Raw genomic sequence first — 20,292 nt, 5'->3', positions numbered from 1 at the left:
AACCAAAACATAAAACAGAAGCAGTATTGCAACAAATTCAATAAAGACTTGAAAATGATGCCCCAGCCCGTGGTCTTTGGCTCTTGTCCTTCCACCTCTTCTCTTGGTCAGATAAGCCCCCGGAGACAGCCACCTCCTAGGCTCCCTTGGGAAGCATCAGAACTGCTTGGCTGCTCTGCTCTGCAAGGCTCTCTGCTGGGCTCCCAGGCGCTGGCCCCACTGCCTGTAGCAGCCTGACCGCTCTGTGCCCACAGCCCCGCGGGAGTGTGAGGAAGACGAGTTCCCCTGCCAGAATGGCTACTGCATCCGGAGCCTGTGGCACTGCGATGGTGACAACGACTGTGGTGACAACAGCGATGAGCAGTGTGGTGAGCAGTGCTCCAGGGAGGCAGGCGAGGTGGCTGGTGAATGGCATGGCCATGGGGAGAAAGGGCAGCAGGGGCTCTAGCACTGCCCGAACCTTGAACTGCCCAGGTGCCTGGAGCAGCTGGAGGAGAGCAGGAGGGGCAGAGCAGCCAGACCCCCCCGGAGCCACAGAATAGGAGCCTGAGGCCCAGTCTCTCCAGGGCTTCGGCTTTCCCCTTGGGAGTCTGCACCGAATCTGTGGTGTCTTGCAGGGCCTGGGTCAGACTCCCAGGGGCAGTGAGGATGGGAGTCAGGGAGGATTGCAGGAGGGTTGCCGGTGGGGCTCCTGCAGGATTGTTGTCCCATTGCGTCCCCCCAGACATGCGCAAGTGCTCCGACAAGGAATTCCGCTGCAGCGATGGAAGCTGTATCGCTGAGCACTGGTACTGCGATGGTGACACTGACTGCAAAGATGGCTCTGACGAGGAGAGCTGTCGTGAGTGGCCCCAGAACTCAGGCTCTTGGGCTGGGATGGGGCAGAGAGCTCCATGCCATGGGCTGAGGGCCAGGCTGAGGAGTGCATGAACAGTGGGCAAGGAGTGTGGGTTCTTAAGAAGTGGCTCCTCCTAGGTTGAGCCAGGGAGGGAACAGGTTCCCCAGGTGGGAAGGGAGGTCTCCCTTTGGTCCACCAGAATATGGGAGTCTATAAGGACCATCCCAAATGAAACCTGGTTTCTTTGTCTGAGCATCTTGCTCCTTTGAGGAGTCAGGGCCCCTCTCCTCTGTCCAGGACTGAGTGTATTCCCCTCCCCGCCCCTGCCCTCCTTCCAGCCTCGGCAGTGCCAGTGCCCCCCTGCAACCTGGAGGAGTTTCAGTGTGCCTACGGCCGCTGCATCCTCGATATCTACCACTGCGATGGTGATGATGACTGCGGAGACTGGTCGGACGAGTCTGACTGCTGTGAGCGCTCTGGCCAGCTGGGTGGGGGAGGGGAGGCCAGGCTGGGAGGAACTCCTGGTGTGGCAAGGCACAGGTGCCACCTGGGTCAGGAGCTCAGGGGACAAGCTTTTGGTTTCCCTGGTCCCTACTGAGCAAAGATAGAAGAGCCTGGGTGCTGGGGCTGGGGCTTTCTGGTCTGCCATGGGACACTGGGTGCAGGGACTAGCTAGAGACAGAAGCCTATCGTGTTTCCGCAGCTTCCCACCAGCCCTGCCGCTCTGGGGAGTTCATGTGTGACAGTGGCCTGTGCATAAACGCGGGCTGGCGCTGTGATGGCGACGCGGACTGTGATGACCAATCTGATGAGCGCAACTGCAGTGAGTGGGGGCGGTGCCGACGGCCTGGGCTGGAAGTAGAGAGAGGCCACCACCGGCAAAGCTTGAAGACAGTTAGGACAGGACCACCATGTACAGTCGTGTAGGTTGGGCATGGCCCAGAGGTGCCAGGTGCAAAGGATGCCAGTCCCACAGTAGGCATATCTTCCTTGATTCTGTAGATTTATATAGTCATCATGGCAGTTTCCAGCAGATGGCAGTAAAGTGTCTTGAGGAAAAGGCACCTTTTTCCAATTCCCACAGAGATGCCATATAGACCAGCTGTGACACTGCTGTCAAGAAGAGTGGCGTGGGTGCTGGCATAAAGCGCATTTTGGGGTGTCAGCGTGGTGCTTTGGGCTGATGTGGGGCCCGGCTTTCATTAGACCTTTGCTTTGCCCAGCCACCTCGATATGTACGGCGGAACAGTTCCGCTGTCGGTCAGGCCGCTGCGTCCGTCTGTCCTGGCGTTGTGATGGGGAGGACGACTGTGCGGATAACAGCGATGAAGAGAACTGTGAGAACACAGGTAGAGTCTCCCAGGGGTACCCCAGGCCCGTTAATCCATAGGTGGGTTGGAGGATAGGGGTGGGAAGAGGGTGTTACTGCTGCCTTTCCATTTGGGCCAAGGTGATGCTTTAGTCAGATCTTGCCCATGACCTGGATTTTTCCTGCTCTTCTCAATTACCAGTGTCAAATCCAGGTGCATCTGTTGACCTGCAGTCTCATGGCCTGGAACACAGTATCAGGGCTGGGAGTTTCAATGGCCTCTCACATCTTAACTCACACATGGCTGGTGCCTAGTGCTCTGGCCTCGTGAGCAAGGACTGCTCTCTGGCTGACAGCCCCCATGCCCCCTCCCCTAGCCACACTGGTGCTGGACACATGGATGTGCTCTCTCATTCTGTCCCACACCCCTCACCATCCCACTGCGGTGTCCTGGGGAGAAAACACATGCAGACATTCAGCCAGCCCTGTCTGAGCTGTTTCCTGCCTTGGACCCCGACCCTCCCACCTTGAGTCTCATCTGTCTCCAGCTCACCCTAGAAAATGACAGGCTCCCATCCTTTTGCTGACCCAAGCCCTGCCCTGATGTGACCTGGGTCTCCCTCCCTCCTTCCCCATTTTCCTCCCTCCCTCTCCAGGAAGCCCCCACTGTGCCTCGGACCAGTTCCTGTGTTGGAATGGGCGCTGTATCGGGCAGAGGAAGCTGTGCAATGGGGTCAATGACTGTGGGGACAGCAGCGACGAAAGCCCACAGCAGAGCTGCCGTGAGTGTCCCCCCGGGCGCGCCCACCCGTGGTTTGTGGCTGAGCCCCGCCCATGTGCTTCAAAGAGAAGCCTCCCCAGTGACTCCTGCAGCCTCAGGAGCTGTTCTTCGTGGTCCAGGTGGAATGCCAAGTTGGCTGTCTGGGGGAGGATTCTGGGCTCAACTCCCATCTCTGGCCTGCCTGGCACAGGGCCCCGGACGGGTGAGGAGAACTGCAATGTTAACAATGGTGGCTGCACCCAGAAGTGCCAGATGGTGCGGGGGGCAGTGCAGTGTACCTGCCACACAGGCTACCGGCTCATCGAGGATGGACGCACGTGCCAGGGTGAGCTGGGGCCTGGGTGGGAGCAGGGCCAGGCAGCTGTGTTTCCGATGGGTCAGGCGTTTGATGGGCGTAACCTCATATCATGATCACAATAGCCTTGGGAGGTAGGGATTGTTATCCCTCCCATTTCAAAGGTGGGGGAACGGAAGCTCAGAGAGGTGAGTTAGCAGAGTTGGGATTCCAGCCCAGCTCGGAGTGAACTCAAAGCCCTTGACCGCTTGTTATATAGTCTTCCCACTAGGCCTGGAAAGTAGATGGGTATGTGGGCAGGGAAGCAGCTCATCAGCTGGGCAGTTGGGGTGGGAGGATGGCAGAACAGAGATCTCCTGACCACGTTCCGTCCTCACAGATGTGAACGAATGTGCCGAGGAGGGGTACTGTAGCCAGGGCTGCACCAACAGCGAGGGGGCTTTCCAGTGCTGGTGCGAAGCAGGCTACGAACTCCGGCCTGACCGGCGCAGCTGCAAGGCTCTGGGTAAGGGGTGTTGGCATTTGGCTGGGTGGGCAGAGGACTGAGCCTGGCAGCCAGGTGCTCCGGTGCTTGGAGATTTGCCGAGAGTTAGCTGTTTCCATTGCAGTAAAATGGAGCTATGAATTGCATCCTGAGCCCCAAGCAAAACCCTGCTGGGGTGGGATGTGCACTTTGCAGGCTCCCACCCTTCTAGCACTGATGCTAACAGCTTGGGACGTGCCCTAGAGGGCTAGGGGCCCCCTGGAGCTGGGGGTGCATGCTGATGTTGCCAGGGGCAGCTCTGGAGCCTGGCGGGGGCCCCATTTCTATGCCACGTCCCAGGGCCGGAGCCTGTGCTACTGTTCGCCAACCGCATCGACATCCGGCAGGTGCTGCCGCACCGCTCTGAGTACACACTGCTGCTCAACAACCTGGAGAACGCCATCGCCCTCGACTTCCACCACCGGCGTGAGCTTGTCTTCTGGTCCGATGTCACCCTGGACCGGATCCTCCGCGCCAACCTCAATGGCAGCAATGTGGAAGAGGTTGTGTCTACAGGGCTCGAGAGCCCAGGTAGGGAACGAGGCCCCATGGGGAGGGGCAGGGCCACACCACATGCAGAGCCATCGAGGAAAGAACAGGCGAGTGGCTACAAACCTTAGGCAGCGGAACATCTTCTTCTCGCAGTGAAATCTTGGATGGAACTCTAATATGGAAAACATTCATTAGTCTACCTTCATTTTATAGGTTCAGGTTTATAACATCTGCTGGTTGTAAAGCAAACATGAGCTCAATCAGCAAGAGTAATGAGACCGTTTTGATGAATGTAACCACCTGAAATCAGAGATGTGTGGATGACCGTTAACAGTTCTCTATCAGCCTTGCATCCAATTAAATTCTGACTTTTGATTGCTTAGTATTAGGAATATTCTGATCAACCCAGATAAATATATCCAAATGTTTGCAGATTAGAAAAACAATAGCTCACTTTGCAATCTCAGGCCATTCTACAAGCAAGGGAAGTGGGTTAGAATTTGGTATTGAGCACATTTGACTCAAATGCTTATGGGACTTCTGATGTTCCTCTGTGAACCCCTGAGCCACAATTTGTAAACCCCTGGGCCAGTGCAGTCGGGGACCCTGGGTGTGGGTCAGGGAGCCAGGATTCGTGAAGTGGAATGTGATTGGCTGCGAGGAGGAAATGCATGACCTTGGACAGTTACTTGACTTCTTTGTGCCTCAATATCCTCACCTTCATGGGCATTATAGTACCTAGCTCACACAGCTGTTGTGATGATTAAATGAGTTAGTGTGTGTAACATGGTTAGAAGAGTACCTGGCCCAAGAAGCAGCTTTGTGTAAGAGCTGCCCTTGCTTCTACGGCACAGAGGAGCCTGGGCTGAACCCCTGACATTTTCCCATGGCTTCTTTCCACTAGGGGGCCTGGCTGTGGATTGGGTCCATGACAAACTCTACTGGACCGACTCAGGGACATCAAGGATTGAGGTGGCTAACCTGGACGGGGCCCACCGGAAGGTGCTTCTATGGCAGAACCTTGAGAAGCCCAGGGCCATTGCCTTGCACCCCATGGAGGGGTGAGTGAGCTGTGGCTCAAGCTCCCAGGTTCCTCATGCAATCTCCAGGGACAGTTCCCCGCCCCCCGCCACCTGGGCCAGACTTTATTGGAAGGGGGTGGGGTGGGCGGGCATCCTCACAGGGTGATGTTAATAGCCTTGGCTGTGCACTCAGACACACCTGGATTTACAGCTCTTCAGTAATTGGCTGTATGGCCTTGGGCTAATTAATCTCTCTATGCCTCCATTTTACTCATTTCTAAACTGGTGATCGAAAATATACCTACCTCACAGCTGTGTGAAGATTAAAGATTGAATGAGATGATGCATTTTAAATGGCATAACACATTATATAAGTGGCAGATGTTTAGTATTTTTGTTATTAGTTCATAGGGTTGAGCTAATTAATAAAAATTAATAGGGGGCTTCCCCGGTGGCACAGTGGTTGAGAATCTGCCTGCCAATGCAGGGAACACAGGTTCCATCCCTGGTCAGGGAACTAGATCCCACGTGCGTGCCGCAACTAAGAGTTTGCCTGCCACAACTAAGGAGCCCACCGGCTGCAACTAAAAAAAAAGCGCAAGTGCTGCAACTAAAGGAGCTGGCGAGCTGCAACTAAGACCCGGCACAACCAAAAAATAAATAAATCAGAATAAAATAACTTAAAAAAAAAAAACCTGGCAAAGTTGAATGGCAAGAAGCTGGCATTACTTTAAAAATAAAATAAAAATTAATAATTTTATTATTAGAAGAAAGGTCTCCTGAAATGCAAGTTCTTAGCCTCTGGATTTTAAAACTTAAATGCAGGGACTTCCCTAGTGGTCCAGTGGTAAATAATCCGCCTTCCAATGCAGGGGACGTAGGTTCGATCCCTGGTCAGGGAACCAAGATCCCATGTGCTGCGGGGCAGCCAAGCCCGCGCGCCACAGCTACTGAGCTTGCGTGCCTCAACTAGAGAGCCCACGTGCCACAAACTACAGAGCCGACGCGCTCTGGAGCCCATGCGCCCTGGAGCCTGTGCGCCACCACTAGAGAAGAGAAAACCTGCACACCACAACTAGGGAGAAGCCCGTGCGCCCGAACGAGCGCCACAATGAAGGCTCCCGTGTGCCGCAACGAAGACCCCACGCAGCCAAATGAATAAATATTAAAAAGAAAAATTTAAGTGCAGTCAATCAAGGGGGGTGTCCTCTAAGATCCTACAGTTGCAGGTCAGCTGTTTTAGAAACACAGTGTGTGTGTGCGCACGTGCGTGCGCATGTGTGAAATTACAAAAGGCGGTGGTAGACATTATGACGAAGAAGAAAGTGCTTGTCCTAAGTCGTATCACCCTAGTATATTGTCAGTTCCACAAGGTCAGGATTTTTGTCTGTTTTGTTCACTGCTGCACTCCCAATACCCAAGATAGATATGCCCTGCTCGTAGCAGGTATTCCAAAATTTTTTTTGTTAAATGAATACATGCCCTGTCTAGAGACATTTAAATTCAAATATTGAAAAAATGCTCTGCAGACCAAACAATGTGTCTCCTAACAGTTGGAGTCACCTGGTTTAAACCAATAAAAGCCCCCTGCCTGATTACTATCCTGGGTACTTACCCACCCTCTACTGCCTTCCTCGCAATGTGCTTTTTTCTATTCCCAGTACCATTTACTGGACAGACTGGGGCAACACCCCCCGCATCGAGGTCTCCAGCATGGATGGCTCTGGACGCCGCATCATCGCCGATACCCATCTCTTCTGGCCCAACGGCCTCACCATTGACTATGCCGGGCGTCGTATGTACTGGGTGGACGCTAAGCACCACGTCATCGAGAGGGCCGATCTGGACGGGAGTCACCGCAAGGCTGTCATTAGCCAGGGTGAGGCCCTCCCTTCACTCTCCTTTATCTCTCATCCTACTTCCACTGTCCCGGCCCCCAGGAGCCGTGGCAGAGGGTGAGATTTGTACAGTTGCTGGGCCTGGGCCCAGGGGCCAGGCGGGCCATGTCTAGACTGAGGTCATCCTGGGCTTTCCCCCAGGCCTCCCGCATCCCTTTGCCATCACCGTGTTTGAAGATAGCCTGTACTGGACAGACTGGCACACCAAGAGCATCAATAGTGCTAACAAGTTTACTGGCAAGAACCAGGAGATCATTCGCAACAAACTGCACTTCCCCATGGACATCCACACCTTGCACCCCCAGCGCCAGCCTGCAGGTAAAAAACCGCCCACCTGGTGGGCCTCCAGTGCTTCTGAGAACCTTCCTTGCACCTGTCACAGTTGCCGTTGTTTCTCGCGGGGGAAATTTGAGATTAGCACTGATGTGGGCGAATCCCTCCCTCTGCTGGAAATTTAGGGTAGTACAACGTTGAGACTCATGAAGGACTTTCAATTTCACTGTCCCCATCTAATTCATGCAGACATTTCCTGTGTGTCAGGGATTCACTCTGCTTACAGGTGGGGCAGATATAAAAACTAATAAGGCATAGTTCCTCCCTTGAGGGAACTCATACCCTTGCTAAACCACTACTCACTAGTCTTGGGACCGCTTCTCCCAACCTTTGGTCTTACCCGACCTTCTTGCTCTGGGCTTTTTGAGCAGGGAAAAACCGCTGTGGGGACAACAACGGAGGCTGCACCCACCTGTGTCTTCCCAGTGGACAGAACTACACCTGTGCCTGCCCCACTGGCTTCCGCAAGATCAGCAGCCACGCCTGTGCCCAGAGTAAGTGGGTCTAGGGCACCTGCCTCAATGGACATGCCTTGTGAGGGTGGGTGGAAGGAACAAGGGATAGGAGTTCAGGGATTGCCAGTTGTGGGGAGGAGCCGGGCTCCTCAGGTAGCCCCTGGAGAGGAAGAATGTAAGAGGCTGAGGGCTCCCATGTCAAAGCTGAGGGCTGGGCTTCCCTGGTGGCGCAGTGGTTGAGAGTCCGCCTGCTGATGCAGGGGACACGCGTTCGTGTCCCAGTCCGGGAAGATCCCACATGCCGCGGAGCGGCTGGGCCCGTGAGCCATGGCCGCTGAGCCTGCGTGTCCGGAGCCTGTGCTCTGCAGTGGGAGAGGCCACAACAGTAAGAGGCCCACGTACCACAAAAAAAAAAAAAAAGCTGAGGGCTGAGGGCCCAGCAGTAGTCCCTGAAGGCTCAGTGACACCACCCAGTCAAGTATGAACTCTTGCAGCCAGGCTTGTGTATCATTTCACCCAGGACGCTTTGTCTGTAGGCAGCAAGAGGGTTCCAGGCCCTTCTACAAAGCAGGGGAATGGCTTCCTAGCTCTTTACCTTTAGCCTCACCCTGTTACAGACTTTCTCTCAGCCCCTAAACCATAGAGTAAGATCAGGACTTCTGATGGTGCTCTGCATACATGAGCCCTGGATAAATAAGTGCCTAGTGAGTGAAAGATAATGGGATTCCCAGGGGGCTCCCTGAACTGCTACTCTGGCTTCCTTTGAGCTCCTGAAGGTGTATTGCCTTGAGAGGGTGGCCTTGTCTAGCTCGGTGGTGCAGGTGCTTTTTCCTAAGAATAGTCCAGAGAAGCGTGATCCAGATGTATAGCACAACCAGCAAGGGGCTGGGGTAATTCCTCACACATCACAGCTCTTCTCATTTACTGCTGTATGCCCACTGATCCTCTTATCTCTGGTTAAAATCAAATTTCTCTTGGGATCTAGGTCTTTTCCAGAGAGTGAAATTAGGAAAACTATTCAGAGGAACAGGGGCAGTGGTCATTCAACACTTTGATTGAGAACCTCATTTCCTTGCCTTCTTTTGTGCCCAGCTATTCCCAGGTTGTCTTAATGAGATGCAAGGAACTTCCCCTTAAAGGTTTCCCAGAGCTTAAAAGAAGATAGCTGATAAAGTTAGGTAGGAAGTGCCTTTCCAAGCAGAATAGTATATGGGGAAATATTCAGACAGACCAGAATAGGGGCAGGGGATGGAAAAGAGCCAGCTGGGAAGCTCTATAGAGGTGTGGCCAGAGCTCCATCTCTGGAGTCAGACCTGAGTTCAAGTCCCTGCTTCGGTGCTTTGTAGCTGTAGGATCCTGGACCAGTTACTTGGCCCCTGTTAGCCTCAGGATTGCTTATCCAGAGAATGGGAATAAAAATGGCATGAACCACAAAGTGTTGTTATGAGGGTAAAGGAGACTAGGCAAGAAAAGCACCAAGCTTGGTGCCTGGCAAGGAGTAAGTGCTCTGCAAATAGTCATTATTGGCTGAAGTCATGAAGAGCAAGAAGAAGGGATCTAGATGACGGAGTGGAGCAGAAGTCCTGAAGCGGACACGGAGGCAGAGAGGCAGGGTGGGGTTGACAGTGACCTAGCCAGTACACCAGAGGAGCCTGAGCAAAGTAACAGGAGAGGCAAGCTGAGATGAAGCTGACAGACGCTTAAACAGGATGCACCTCTGGGCCCTGGTCGAGTCTACTTCCATTGGATCTTAAAGTCTGATTGTGCCAGCACGGGCTGCCCGATGCTCAAAGGGGGCCTGAGGTGTGAAGAGTAGGGGACAAAGGGCACCAGACCCCAGGAAGTGTGATTGAACCAGATGTCACACAGGTGAGCGTCTGTGTCTGTCATTGTTATTGGATTTAGAGCATTAAAAGAAGACCCCTTTCGGCCTTTGATCAGGTCTTGACAAGTTCCTGCTTTTTGCCCGAAGGATGGACATCCGTCGGATCAGCTTCGACACAGAGGACCTGTCCGATGATGTCATCCCACTGGCTGACGTGCGCAGTGCTGTGGCCCTTGACTGGGACTCCCGGGATGACCACGTGTACTGGACGGATGTCAGCACTGACACCATCAGCAGGGCCAAGTGGGATGGAACAGGACAGGAGGTAGGGCCCAGCGTGGGCCCAGGCCCTTGGGGAGGGCAGAGATTGAGGGATGGAATTCACCTTCTCCTGGGTAAGGGCTTCCCCTACCTTTGCCAGCCTGTGAATTGGTGGAGTTTGGGCCCCCGAGCTGGGGTGTAAGTCCAGTTGGTGACAGAGCTTTGCTTCCTGCCTAGGTGGTAGTGGATACCAGTTTGGAGAGCCCGGCAGGCCTGGCCATTGATTGGGTCACCAACAAGCTGTACTGGACAGATGCAGGTATGTAGAGGGCAACTATGGCCTGGCTCTCTGGGATCCTCTTATTTAAACCCCTGGCCTCGGGTACAAAGGGCCCAGTGCCCCTCCTAGACCATTTCTGTCTTGACCTGAAGTCCTTGGTAGGTCAGGAGTGGTTGGGCTGCTGCAGAGCTGAAGTTAGCCGCTCACATCTGAGGGTTGGGCCTTTGCTATTCAAGTGGCGGCTACTTCTGCTGTGCAGCTGATGCTTGAGAATGCTTTGCGTCATTTCAGATAAGGAACCTACGCCCTGTGGTTTTCCTTCCATCGCTGTCTTGGTAAAAGAGGCATTTTCTATTAGGCAGTTAAATGTGGGAGGTAAGGGGAATGCCTTAAACCAGAGCTATCAAAGTGTGGTTCCCAGCAGAATCAGCATCAGCATTACCTGGGAACTTGGTAGAAATGCAGATTCTTGGGCCCCACGTCAGACCTGCTGAATTGGAATCTTCGGGGGTTAGGTTCAGGAATCTCTACTTTCACAAGCTCTTCTGGTTTTTGTGCACACTAAAGTTTGAGAAGCATTGCCTAAAATTATAGGACAGAGTGGGTTGCTTGGGTTGAGGAAGCCTTACTCTTCCACGAAATGGAACTGATCACTTCCTTGAATTTCTTCTTGAAATTCAATTCACTAAATATCCATTGCGCATTTATCACAAAGTATTGCTTGAGCATCTACGGCATGCCATGCTCTGTGCTGGGCATGGGAGGTAAGAGGGTGAATGACCAAGACTAGTTAATGTCTTTGCCCCTTACTTCTTGGTAGGGACAGACCGGATTGAAGTGGCCAACACGGATGGCAGCATGAGAACAGTACTCATCTGGGAAAACCTTGATCGTCCCCGGGACATCGTAGTGGAGCCCATGGGCGGGTGAGCACCAGCCCCTTTGGAACAAGTTCCCCCCACCCCCAGATCTGAGTACTAGGGGGGAGTCTGGAGGTTAGAGAGAGTGGCTAGATCTCACGGGCGCACCAAGGAAGCAAGAGCAGCTCTAGAAACCACAGAGCATCGTGACAACTCTGTCTCCTTCACGGACAAGGAAACCTTTTACATTTAAATTTTTTTTTCTTTTTCTGTTTTTTTGTTTGGTTGGTTGGTTGGCTTTTTGGTCTGCTTACCAAAGTAATCCATTGTGTTTTTTAAAAAAAAAAAAAGTTTGTAGAAAGTGAAGATTCCCTATAATCTCACTCTCCAAAAATAACTGAGGTTAACAGTTTAGGGTATTTTTTCCAGATTTTCTTCTATGTGTACGCATACATGTAGCGGTGGAGGTGATGGTTTTGGTTTGACAACAATGGCATACTCTTCTGTAACTTGGGTTTTCACTTGGCTATATATCTTAGCTATCTTTCCATTTGATTATATAGATCTATTTTTTTTTTCTTGGTGGTTATATAGAATTCTGTTAAGTTGATATACCATAATTATTTAACCCATCCAGTCAAGGAAACATTTATTAAGATCCTCGGGTACTTTTTGATAGGGATGTGAGATACAAGACCAGAACCCAGAAGGGGGCTGGGAACTGAGGCAAGAGGCTGGGGTAGCTATAGCAAGCAGAAACCCTCAAACCCTAGGAACCCTGAATCCCCACTGGGTATTAACTGGAAGGCTTGTAAGACCTCCCTTGCCTGTGCCCAGGTACATGTATTGGACGGACTGGGGTGCAAGCCCCAAGATTGAACGAGCTGGCATGGATGCCTCAGGTCGTCAGGTCATCATCTCTTCTAATCTGACGTGGCCTAATGGATTAGCCATTGACTATGGGTCCCAGCGGCTATACTGGGCTGATGCCGGCATGAAGACGATTGAATTTGCCGGACTGGATGGCAGCAAAAGGAAGGTAAGGGTGGTGCTAAGGCATCCTCCCACGGCCCTGACAGCCTCCAGGGTGGCGCTTCCTGGCTGGCAGCTAACAGGACCCAGGGAAGCCTAGGGGTGATCCAGCATGGTGCATTTGCTATTTCTCTGAAACTGCGGCTGTGCTCCAGAGCCCGGGGTCCCTGCTCCTTGATGAAGAAAGGAAACTAGGGATCATGTGGCTTGTGGGCTGAGGGTATAAGTGCTTTCCCGATAACCATCAACACTAATGCTAATTAATCACCAGTTGCATATTGGGCCCATGACCTCTCTCTCTCTTTGTTTTGTTTATTTTGATATAATTTCAAACCTGCAGACAAGTTGTAATAATAGTCAAAAGAGGGCTTCCCTGGTGGCGCAATGGTTGAGAGTCCACCTGCCGATGCAGGGGACACGGGTTCGTGCCCCGGTCCGGAAAGATCCCATATGCCGCGGAGCAGCTAGGCCCGTGAGCCATGGCCACTGAGCCTACGTGTCCGGAGCCTGTGCTCCTCAATGGGAGAGGCCACAACAGTGAGAGGCCCGCGTACCACAAAAAAAAAAAAAAAAGAATAGTAAAAACCAATAACTAATATTTTGCCACATTGTTTCTATTTGATAGCAACTTTGAAGATAATTTTTTATTAATTTTTATTGGAGTATAGTTAGTTGCTTTACAATGTTGTGTTAGTTTCAGCTGTACAGCAAAGTGAACCTACTGTATAGCACAGGGAACTCTACTCAGTGCTTTGCCACATTGTTATATCATTCTTATTCTCTCTCTGTCCACACACACACACCACACAATTCTTCTGAACCATCTGAGATTAAATTGGAGACATCCTGCCGTTGAACCCATAATAGTACAGTGCATATTTCCTAAGAATAAGAACATTGTCTTGCATAATCCCAATATAATGATCAATACCAGGAAATTTATCATTGATACAATATTACTATCTAATCACAGTCTATATTCAATTTCACCACCAATTGCCCCGATAATGTCCTTATAGCTTTTTTTTTTTTCATTTTTCTTTTTTAGTCCAGGATCCAATCCCAGATCACAGTTGTTTTTAGTAATCATGTCTCTTTAATCTGGAACATTTCCTCAGCCTGTCTTTGTCTTTCCTGATCTTCATATCTTTAAAGAGTAAATGCCAGTTATTTTGTAGAATGTCCCTCAGTTTGTCTGATGTTTCCTTATTATTAAGTTCAGATTATGCATTTGGGGCAGAAATACTACGGTAAGTAAAGTTGTGTCCTGAGTTTTCAATGTGTCTTATCAGTAGCCACCGATGTCAGCTTGTCCCATCATTGTGATACCAACTTTGGTGGTACAGTTAAGGTGGTGTCCACTGTAAAGTTGCTATTTCTCCTTTTGTAATTAATAAGTAATTTGTGCAGAGACACTTTGAGATTATGTAAATAATACATGATCTTTTACAATCATCATGCAACCCTTGGAGCCAGGCACTGTCACGATCATATCAGATTGGCTGACCAAGGCTCAGATTTTATAACCAGCTCTAGCTCAAGGTTACACAGCAGGTGGTACTGGCAGAGCTGCATCCTGCCTCCTCACCTGAGCCCTTGACCACTGCTCTGTACTGTCAGGACTTGCTGGGGCATGACACAAGTGCTGGGTCCCTGGCAGGTACTGATTGGAAGCCAGCTGCCCCACCCATTTGGGCTGACCCTCTACGGAGAGCGCATCTATTGGACTGACTGGCAGACCAAGAGTATTCAGAGTGCCGACCGGCTGACGGGACTGGACCGGGAGACCCTGCAGGAGAACTTGGAAAACCTCATGGACATCCACGTCTTCCACCGGCGGCGACCCCCAGGTAAGCAGCCCTTGGCCCACACTTGCTTCTCCTCTGCTTCCCTCTGCAATGGTCCTTCCCATTGACCCATTCCTCTCCACCCAGTGTCCACACCATGCGCTATGGAGAATGGCGGCTGCAGCCACCTGTGTCTTCGGTCCCCAAATCCAAGTGCCTTCAGCTGTACCTGCCCCACAGGCATCAACCTGATGCCTGATGGCAAGACCTGTTCACCAGGTAGGTCTAAGCATCACAGACCTAGATAGAGCCTCTCTGGGAGGAGCAGTGGCTCTCTTTCTTCCCTGCAAGTGGACTCTGGTGTGGTCTGAGAAACCTAAGCTTCTAGAGGCTTAGGGGTGAGATGAAGCTTTTAGAAAAAAGAAGAGGTCCAGAGGAGCAGGTAGACAGGATTAGAAGCAGGATCCAACTAGGTCTCATGGTGTCTTCATGCATATTAGAAAAAGATGCTCCTTTCTCAGACACTTTACTTTTATCTGTTGGGAAATTGTCATAATATACTGGTTCGGTTAGAACAAGTCAGTTTTGTTCCTTCTGCCCAAAATCGGTATAGTAAATACTAGAACATATGATATCTACAATTTGATGGTACCTCCTTTGGAAATGGCACTTTTGTGAGTACACACAACCAGCACAACCTTCGTATAACCTTAATTGAAAGGTCTCAGAAGCAGGACCTGGCTGCCCAGATGTTGGATGTTGAGGTTTCTCCCTAGGGGCTGCTGCATGGTAGGCTGCATTTGAACCCTAACTTCCTGGGGAATTAGAGCAAGAAAGAAGCTCTGAATTGTGCTTCTCAGGTTGTGGGTAAAGCCCTCCTTCACCTAACATGAAGTTTCTTAAACTTCATGGTAAAAGGTCTTTCAAAGAGATTCATTTTCATGATATTAATAAAGTGATGACTATGTATCAGACCCAATGCTAAGGGTTTTCTGTACGTGATCTCTTTTATTCCTACAGCCACCCTGTTATTGTCCCCATTTTACAGATGATGAAAGTGAGCCTTAAACAATTTAAATAATGTGCCCAGGATCACAGAACTAGAAACTAATGGAGACAGGGCATGAACTTCAGTTTGCCTTACTCCAAATGTTCTTAATGGCTGTGCTAGGATGACTGTCCTCTTTCCTTCTCTCCCCACCTGGGCAGGCATGAACAGTTTCCTCATCTTCGCCAGGAGGATAGACATACGCATGGTCTCCTTGGACATCCCTTATTTTGCCGATGTGGTGGTACCAATCAACATTACCATGAAGAACACCATTGCCATTGGAGTGGATCCCCAGGAAGGTCTGTGTGGCCCTCCCTTCTCTCCTGGCCCACTGTCCCTGCCTTACAGCAACTGCTGCCCTTGCTTTCCCACCATCTTTGCCTCCTGGTAAGAGCCTGGGGGCTCCCCGTTCCCTCTGGCATGACCCCTGCCCCATCTCTATAGCACTTTCTCTTTGGTTATGAGGGCATGGGGTTTGGGAGCCTTCCACTTCATCTCTGCCAAGAGCTATCCTGCTATGATATTTCTATATTTCCCTTGATATCCTCTGCTCAGGGGTATAGGGCTCTCTGACATGCCCTGGTGTCTCAGGGCATGTTAGCTGTGTGTGTTCCTTTGTGGGGCGGGGTGAAAGTCCAGGCTGAGCCAAGGCTTCCCTTTCCAGGAAAAGTGTACTGGTCAGACAGCACGCTGCACAGGATCAGCCGTGCCAATCTGGATGGCTCACAGCATGAGGACATCATCACCACAGGTGGGTCTTGCTCCCAGCCCAGGGACCACCTGTCTGGCTACAGAGCTGGGGGAGATATCCCATCTGTTTTAAGGCAGGAGCCAGTGTGCTGTCTTGACTTCCTGCAGGGCTGCAGACCACAGATGGGCTCGCAGTGGATGCCGTTGGCCGGAAAGTGTACTGGACAGACACGGGAACCAACCGGATTGAAGTGGGCAACCTGGACGGGTCCATGCGGAAGGTGTTGGTGTGGCAAAACCTTGACAGCCCCCGTGCCATTGTACTGTACCACGAGATGGGGTGAGAGCAGCTCTGTGGCTCCAGGCTGCGGGATGGGCTGGCTCAGCTGGGGCGAAGGATGGGGTGAAGGGGGGCAGTGGAGAGCAAGCATGCTTCAAAGGAGCACTGAGACTGACCTCTCTGGGGCACTTCCACTTCCTTGTGACTTCTTTCAGGGTGGCAGTATAGTGTAGAGGTTAAAAGCATGAACCTCGGAATCAGAAATCCAGGATTCAAATTTCTTCACCATTTATTAGCTGCGTCTGTCACTTTGGGTCCAATATTTAACCTCCCTGGTCCTCAGCTTCCTTGCCTTTAAAATGGAGCCGACAATGAAAATGCATGCCTGTGGACCTTGTGAGGATTAAGTGGGATAATGCATGGAAAGTACTTTTTTTTTAACTGTAAAAAACATAACATTAAATTTACCATCTTAACCATTTTTAAGTGTACAGTTCAGTAGTGTTAAGTATATTCACATTATTGTGAAACAGATCTCCAGAACTTTTTCATCTTGCAAATCTGAAATTCTGTATTCATTAAGCAACAACTCCCTTTTGTGCATGTAAATACTTTTCACAGTGTTTGGCATATTGTTAAGTACTCACAGTAGACAGGAACTGTGGAAATAACCAGCTAGTATTGTTTCTTGCCCAGGTTCATGTACTGGACAGACTGGGGGGAGAATGCCAAGTTAGAGCGGTCTGGAATGGATGGCTCAGACCGTACCGTGCTCATCAGCAACAACCTAGGGTGGCCCAATGGACTGACTGTGGACAAGGCCAGCTCCCAGCTGCTCTGGGCTGATGCCCACACGGAGGTGAGGGTCCTGCTCCTGCTGCTTTGCAGAAGCCTGGGGATATGGGAGAGGCCTATTTGGAAGCTCCGCTGAGGGCTCCCAGTCTTCTGATAGCCACCCCGCACCCTCTCCTTCCTCTACAGCGAATTGAGGCTGCTGATCTGAATGGTGCCAGTCGGCACACCCTGGTGTCACCTGTGCAGCACCCATACGGCCTCACCCTGCTCGACTCCTATATCTACTGGACTGACTGGCAGACCCGTAGCATCCACCGTGCCGACAAGGGTACTGGCAGCAATGTCATCCTGGTGAGGTCCAACCTGCCAGGCCTCATGGACATCCAGGCTGTGGACAGGGCACAGCCACTGGGTGAGAAGATCCCTAGGGCTGTACGCCAGAGCCTCTGACTTCCTGGGGGTATCTCAACATCAGAGATATATCCAGAGCACAGAGATGCCTTTACAACCCGAGAGACAGGGACCTGCCTAAGCCCCCTTGCAGGATCAGGCTGTGTTCCCTCTGGGTATGGCTGGTACTGCAACAGCAGGGTGCTGTCACCTTCAAAGGACTCCTGGAGACACCCCTGCTCCTTCTGCCTCTTCCCTGCCAGGCACCGAATCCTGTTATGTAGAATAGCAGACAATCAGGCACAAAAAACTAGGACCTTTATAAGATTCAGACCATATTCCAGGCTGGGTGTCAAAACTCGTGCTTCTCTTTCTCAGGTTTTAACAAGTGCAGCTCGAGAAATGGTGGCTGCTCTCACCTCTGCCTGCCTCGGCCCTCTGGCTTTTCCTGTGCCTGCCCCACTGGCATCCAGCTGAAGGGAGATGGGAAGACCTGTGACCCCTCTCCTGAGACCTACCTGCTCTTCTCCAGCCGCGGCTCCATCCGGCGTATCTCACTGGACACCAGCGACCACACAGATGTGCACGTGCCCGTTCCCGAGCTCAACAATGTCATCTCCCTGGATTATGACAGTGTGGATGGAAAGGTCTATTACACAGATGTGTTCCTGGATGTTATCAGGTATGAGGGTCCCCGAAACCTTCAGAAGACACAGACCTGCTTCTGACCTTTGATGGGTGAGGTTATGGTCTGTGTTGACCTCTAAATGGACTAAGTGATTCCGCAACTTGGATAGTGAGTTCTGACCCTGAACTGTATGCTTTATAGTGTTATCACTTACAGCAGAGTTTCAAACTTTTGTTTTCTTTTGTTTATTTAAAGATGATGAAGTGTTTCAAGATTCTTTTTTTTCTGGTCACGCCACTTGGCTTGTGGGATTTCCCAACCAGGGATTGTGTCCCCTGTGGTGGAAGTGCCGAGTTCTACCCACTGGACCGCCAGGGAATTTATCTATTTAAAGATTAATAGGGACTTCCCCGGTGGTCCAGTGGCTAAGACTCCACACTCCCAGTGCAGGGGGCCCAGGTTCGATCTCTGGTCGGAGAACTAGATCCCACACACATGCCGCAACTAAAAAAGATCCTGCATGCCGCAACTAAGACCCAGCGCAGCCAAATAAATAAATAAATATTAAACAAAAAAAGATTAATAGAAGCCCAGTATGTAAAACAAACAGATAAAGTCAGGCTGGGGACCCGGAGCTTTCTACCTCTACCATTGGGCTCTGCAGGAGCTCCAGTGATCCTCTAAGACTCATTGATCAGTTGGCCGTGTAGCCAAACCAAGTATCTGTATTATAATGCAGGAACGCTGGCCAAATGCCAAGGCTTATGGTTATTTACAAGGTTGTGTTGGGTTTTGTTTTTTAATATTTTTTGTTTTATTTATTATTATTCCAGTTTTTTACCCCGACACAGCTGAGGAATGTGGTACCCTGTCACTAGTTAGAGGGTTTTACCATGGCAGAGATTCTCACGTGGAAGAACAGGAGCATTCCCTTTTGTTCTCCCTGAGGGGTGTATTAGAATCTGGGAGCTGGTGGGCATATGTAGTTTACAAAAGTCCCCCGTGTATTTGTGACATGCCCCCCATTCTGAGGTTGAATTCCCTGGTGTAGGACTGCTATAAAAATGCACAGTAGATTTTGGAAAAATTTGCCCTTTCTCATAATCACTATCTAGCAATCCTTGTCTCCTCCTTAAGGTGTATGGGGTTTATTAACCTGTCTTTTGGCAAGACGTGGGCCCAGATGCCCCCTACTTACAGCAGGAAACACTCTGTCCTCCCAATAATTTATTCAGTTTGGCAGATACTTTGAATACCTACTGTGCTAGATGCTGAGGAATGTACTTATACATACTTGGTCCCTGCCCCTATGGGGCTTACAGTGTAGTGGGAATCCAATTATGGGAACATGGATGAAAGGGGTATCAGCCTATTGCTGATCTGGTCAGTCATCCAACCCTGGGCTGTTCCCCAAGGCGAGCAGATCTGAATGGCAGCAACATGGAGACGGTGATCGGGCGTGGGCTGAAGACCACCGATGGGCTGGCAGTGGACTGGGTGGCCAGGAATCTGTATTGGACAGATACAGGCCGAAATACCATTGAAGCATCGAGGCTAGATGGTTCCTGCCGCAAAGTGCTGATTAACAACAGCCTGGATGAACCTCGGGCCATTGCCGTTTTCCCCAGGAAGGGGTAAGTTTTTTGGCCAGCAGAAAAGAGACCCAGGGAAGAAGGGCCTGATGAAGAGGCTCTTGAAAGATGCCTGTATATTAATGGTATCTGGGTGTCCCTGTATTCTCTCGACCTCTGGATGCCATCTTCCCATGCCTTGCTGATGGCGCTCTTGTGTCCCAGGTACCTCTTCTGGACAGACTGGGGCCACATTGCCAAGATTGAACGGGCGAACTTGGATGGCTCTGAGCGGAAGGTCCTCATCAACACAGACCTGGGTTGGCCCAATGGCCTTACCCTGGACTATGATACCCGCAGGTGGGAATCCTGTCCCAGACAGCCTCCTGGAAATCAGGTGGGCAGAGGAGAGGATGGTTGAGATTGAAGTAGTGAAAACAAACAAGTAGAAAGCTCCTTGGTAGGTAGGGAAAAGCAAGCAGTGAGAAGTATGAGGGCACAAATTCTTGGAGCAGGTGTTGCTGAATCCAGCACTCAACCCTCAGGCGGGGATTATCTGGTTTTCATGTTTTTCATTTGAATGCTTTAGCAGAGCAGATCCCACCACCCCCATCCAGTTAACCGATTCTTTGCATTTGTTGCTCTCCTGATCCCATCAGGTATTGGAATTTGCAACTCCTGATCTAGATTAAAAATACTGGAGGGCAGGAGAAGAGGGAGGAAGAGGCTCCAAAGCAGTCAATTCTCCTTTCTGCTCTCAGAAGAAGGGAAGGGAATCAAAGTCACCTGGAGAGTTGGACTGGAGGAGAGGAATGCCTTCTTCCGTTAACTTCACTGAGCTCTTTGTAGACTGAGTCTCTTCTTGAAGGGCGTTCACAAGAATTTGGGCTTTGATT

At 50.9% G+C, this 20,292-nt stretch overlaps 1 protein-coding gene across 1 annotated transcript in view; it reads left to right on the top strand.

The window, feature by feature from the left end:
• Positions 1–20,292, top strand: part of LRP4 (LDL receptor related protein 4) — a 37,043-nt gene that overhangs the window by 1,565 nt on the left and 15,186 nt on the right. The window contains exons 3-29 of the mRNA XM_082660693.1: positions 255–368; positions 725–841; positions 1,177–1,305; positions 1,542–1,661; positions 2,062–2,187; positions 2,804–2,929; positions 3,119–3,253; positions 3,603–3,728; positions 4,047–4,277; positions 5,143–5,299; positions 6,922–7,139; positions 7,300–7,476; positions 7,863–7,985; positions 9,888–10,096; positions 10,270–10,351; positions 11,133–11,238; positions 12,010–12,211; positions 13,865–14,054; positions 14,139–14,270; positions 15,201–15,341; positions 15,707–15,793; positions 15,901–16,072; positions 16,709–16,871; positions 16,994–17,219; positions 17,576–17,879; positions 19,241–19,459; positions 19,622–19,756. Coding sequence (XP_082516819.1) covers positions 255–368; positions 725–841; positions 1,177–1,305; positions 1,542–1,661; positions 2,062–2,187; positions 2,804–2,929; positions 3,119–3,253; positions 3,603–3,728; positions 4,047–4,277; positions 5,143–5,299; positions 6,922–7,139; positions 7,300–7,476; positions 7,863–7,985; positions 9,888–10,096; positions 10,270–10,351; positions 11,133–11,238; positions 12,010–12,211; positions 13,865–14,054; positions 14,139–14,270; positions 15,201–15,341; positions 15,707–15,793; positions 15,901–16,072; positions 16,709–16,871; positions 16,994–17,219; positions 17,576–17,879; positions 19,241–19,459; positions 19,622–19,756 — 4,267 coding nt within the window. The remainder of the gene's footprint in view (positions 1–254; positions 369–724; positions 842–1,176; positions 1,306–1,541; positions 1,662–2,061; positions 2,188–2,803; positions 2,930–3,118; positions 3,254–3,602; positions 3,729–4,046; positions 4,278–5,142; positions 5,300–6,921; positions 7,140–7,299; positions 7,477–7,862; positions 7,986–9,887; positions 10,097–10,269; positions 10,352–11,132; positions 11,239–12,009; positions 12,212–13,864; positions 14,055–14,138; positions 14,271–15,200; positions 15,342–15,706; positions 15,794–15,900; positions 16,073–16,708; positions 16,872–16,993; positions 17,220–17,575; positions 17,880–19,240; positions 19,460–19,621; positions 19,757–20,292) is intronic.

The sequence above is a fragment of the Grampus griseus genome (genome assembly GCF_964374135.1).
Source record: "Grampus griseus genome assembly, chromosome: 8".
Classification (NCBI taxonomy): Eukaryota; Metazoa; Chordata; class Mammalia; order Artiodactyla; family Delphinidae; genus Grampus; species Grampus griseus.
The sequence above is the reverse complement of the archived record's forward strand: the minus strand, read 5'-3'. Positions and strand labels throughout refer to the sequence as shown.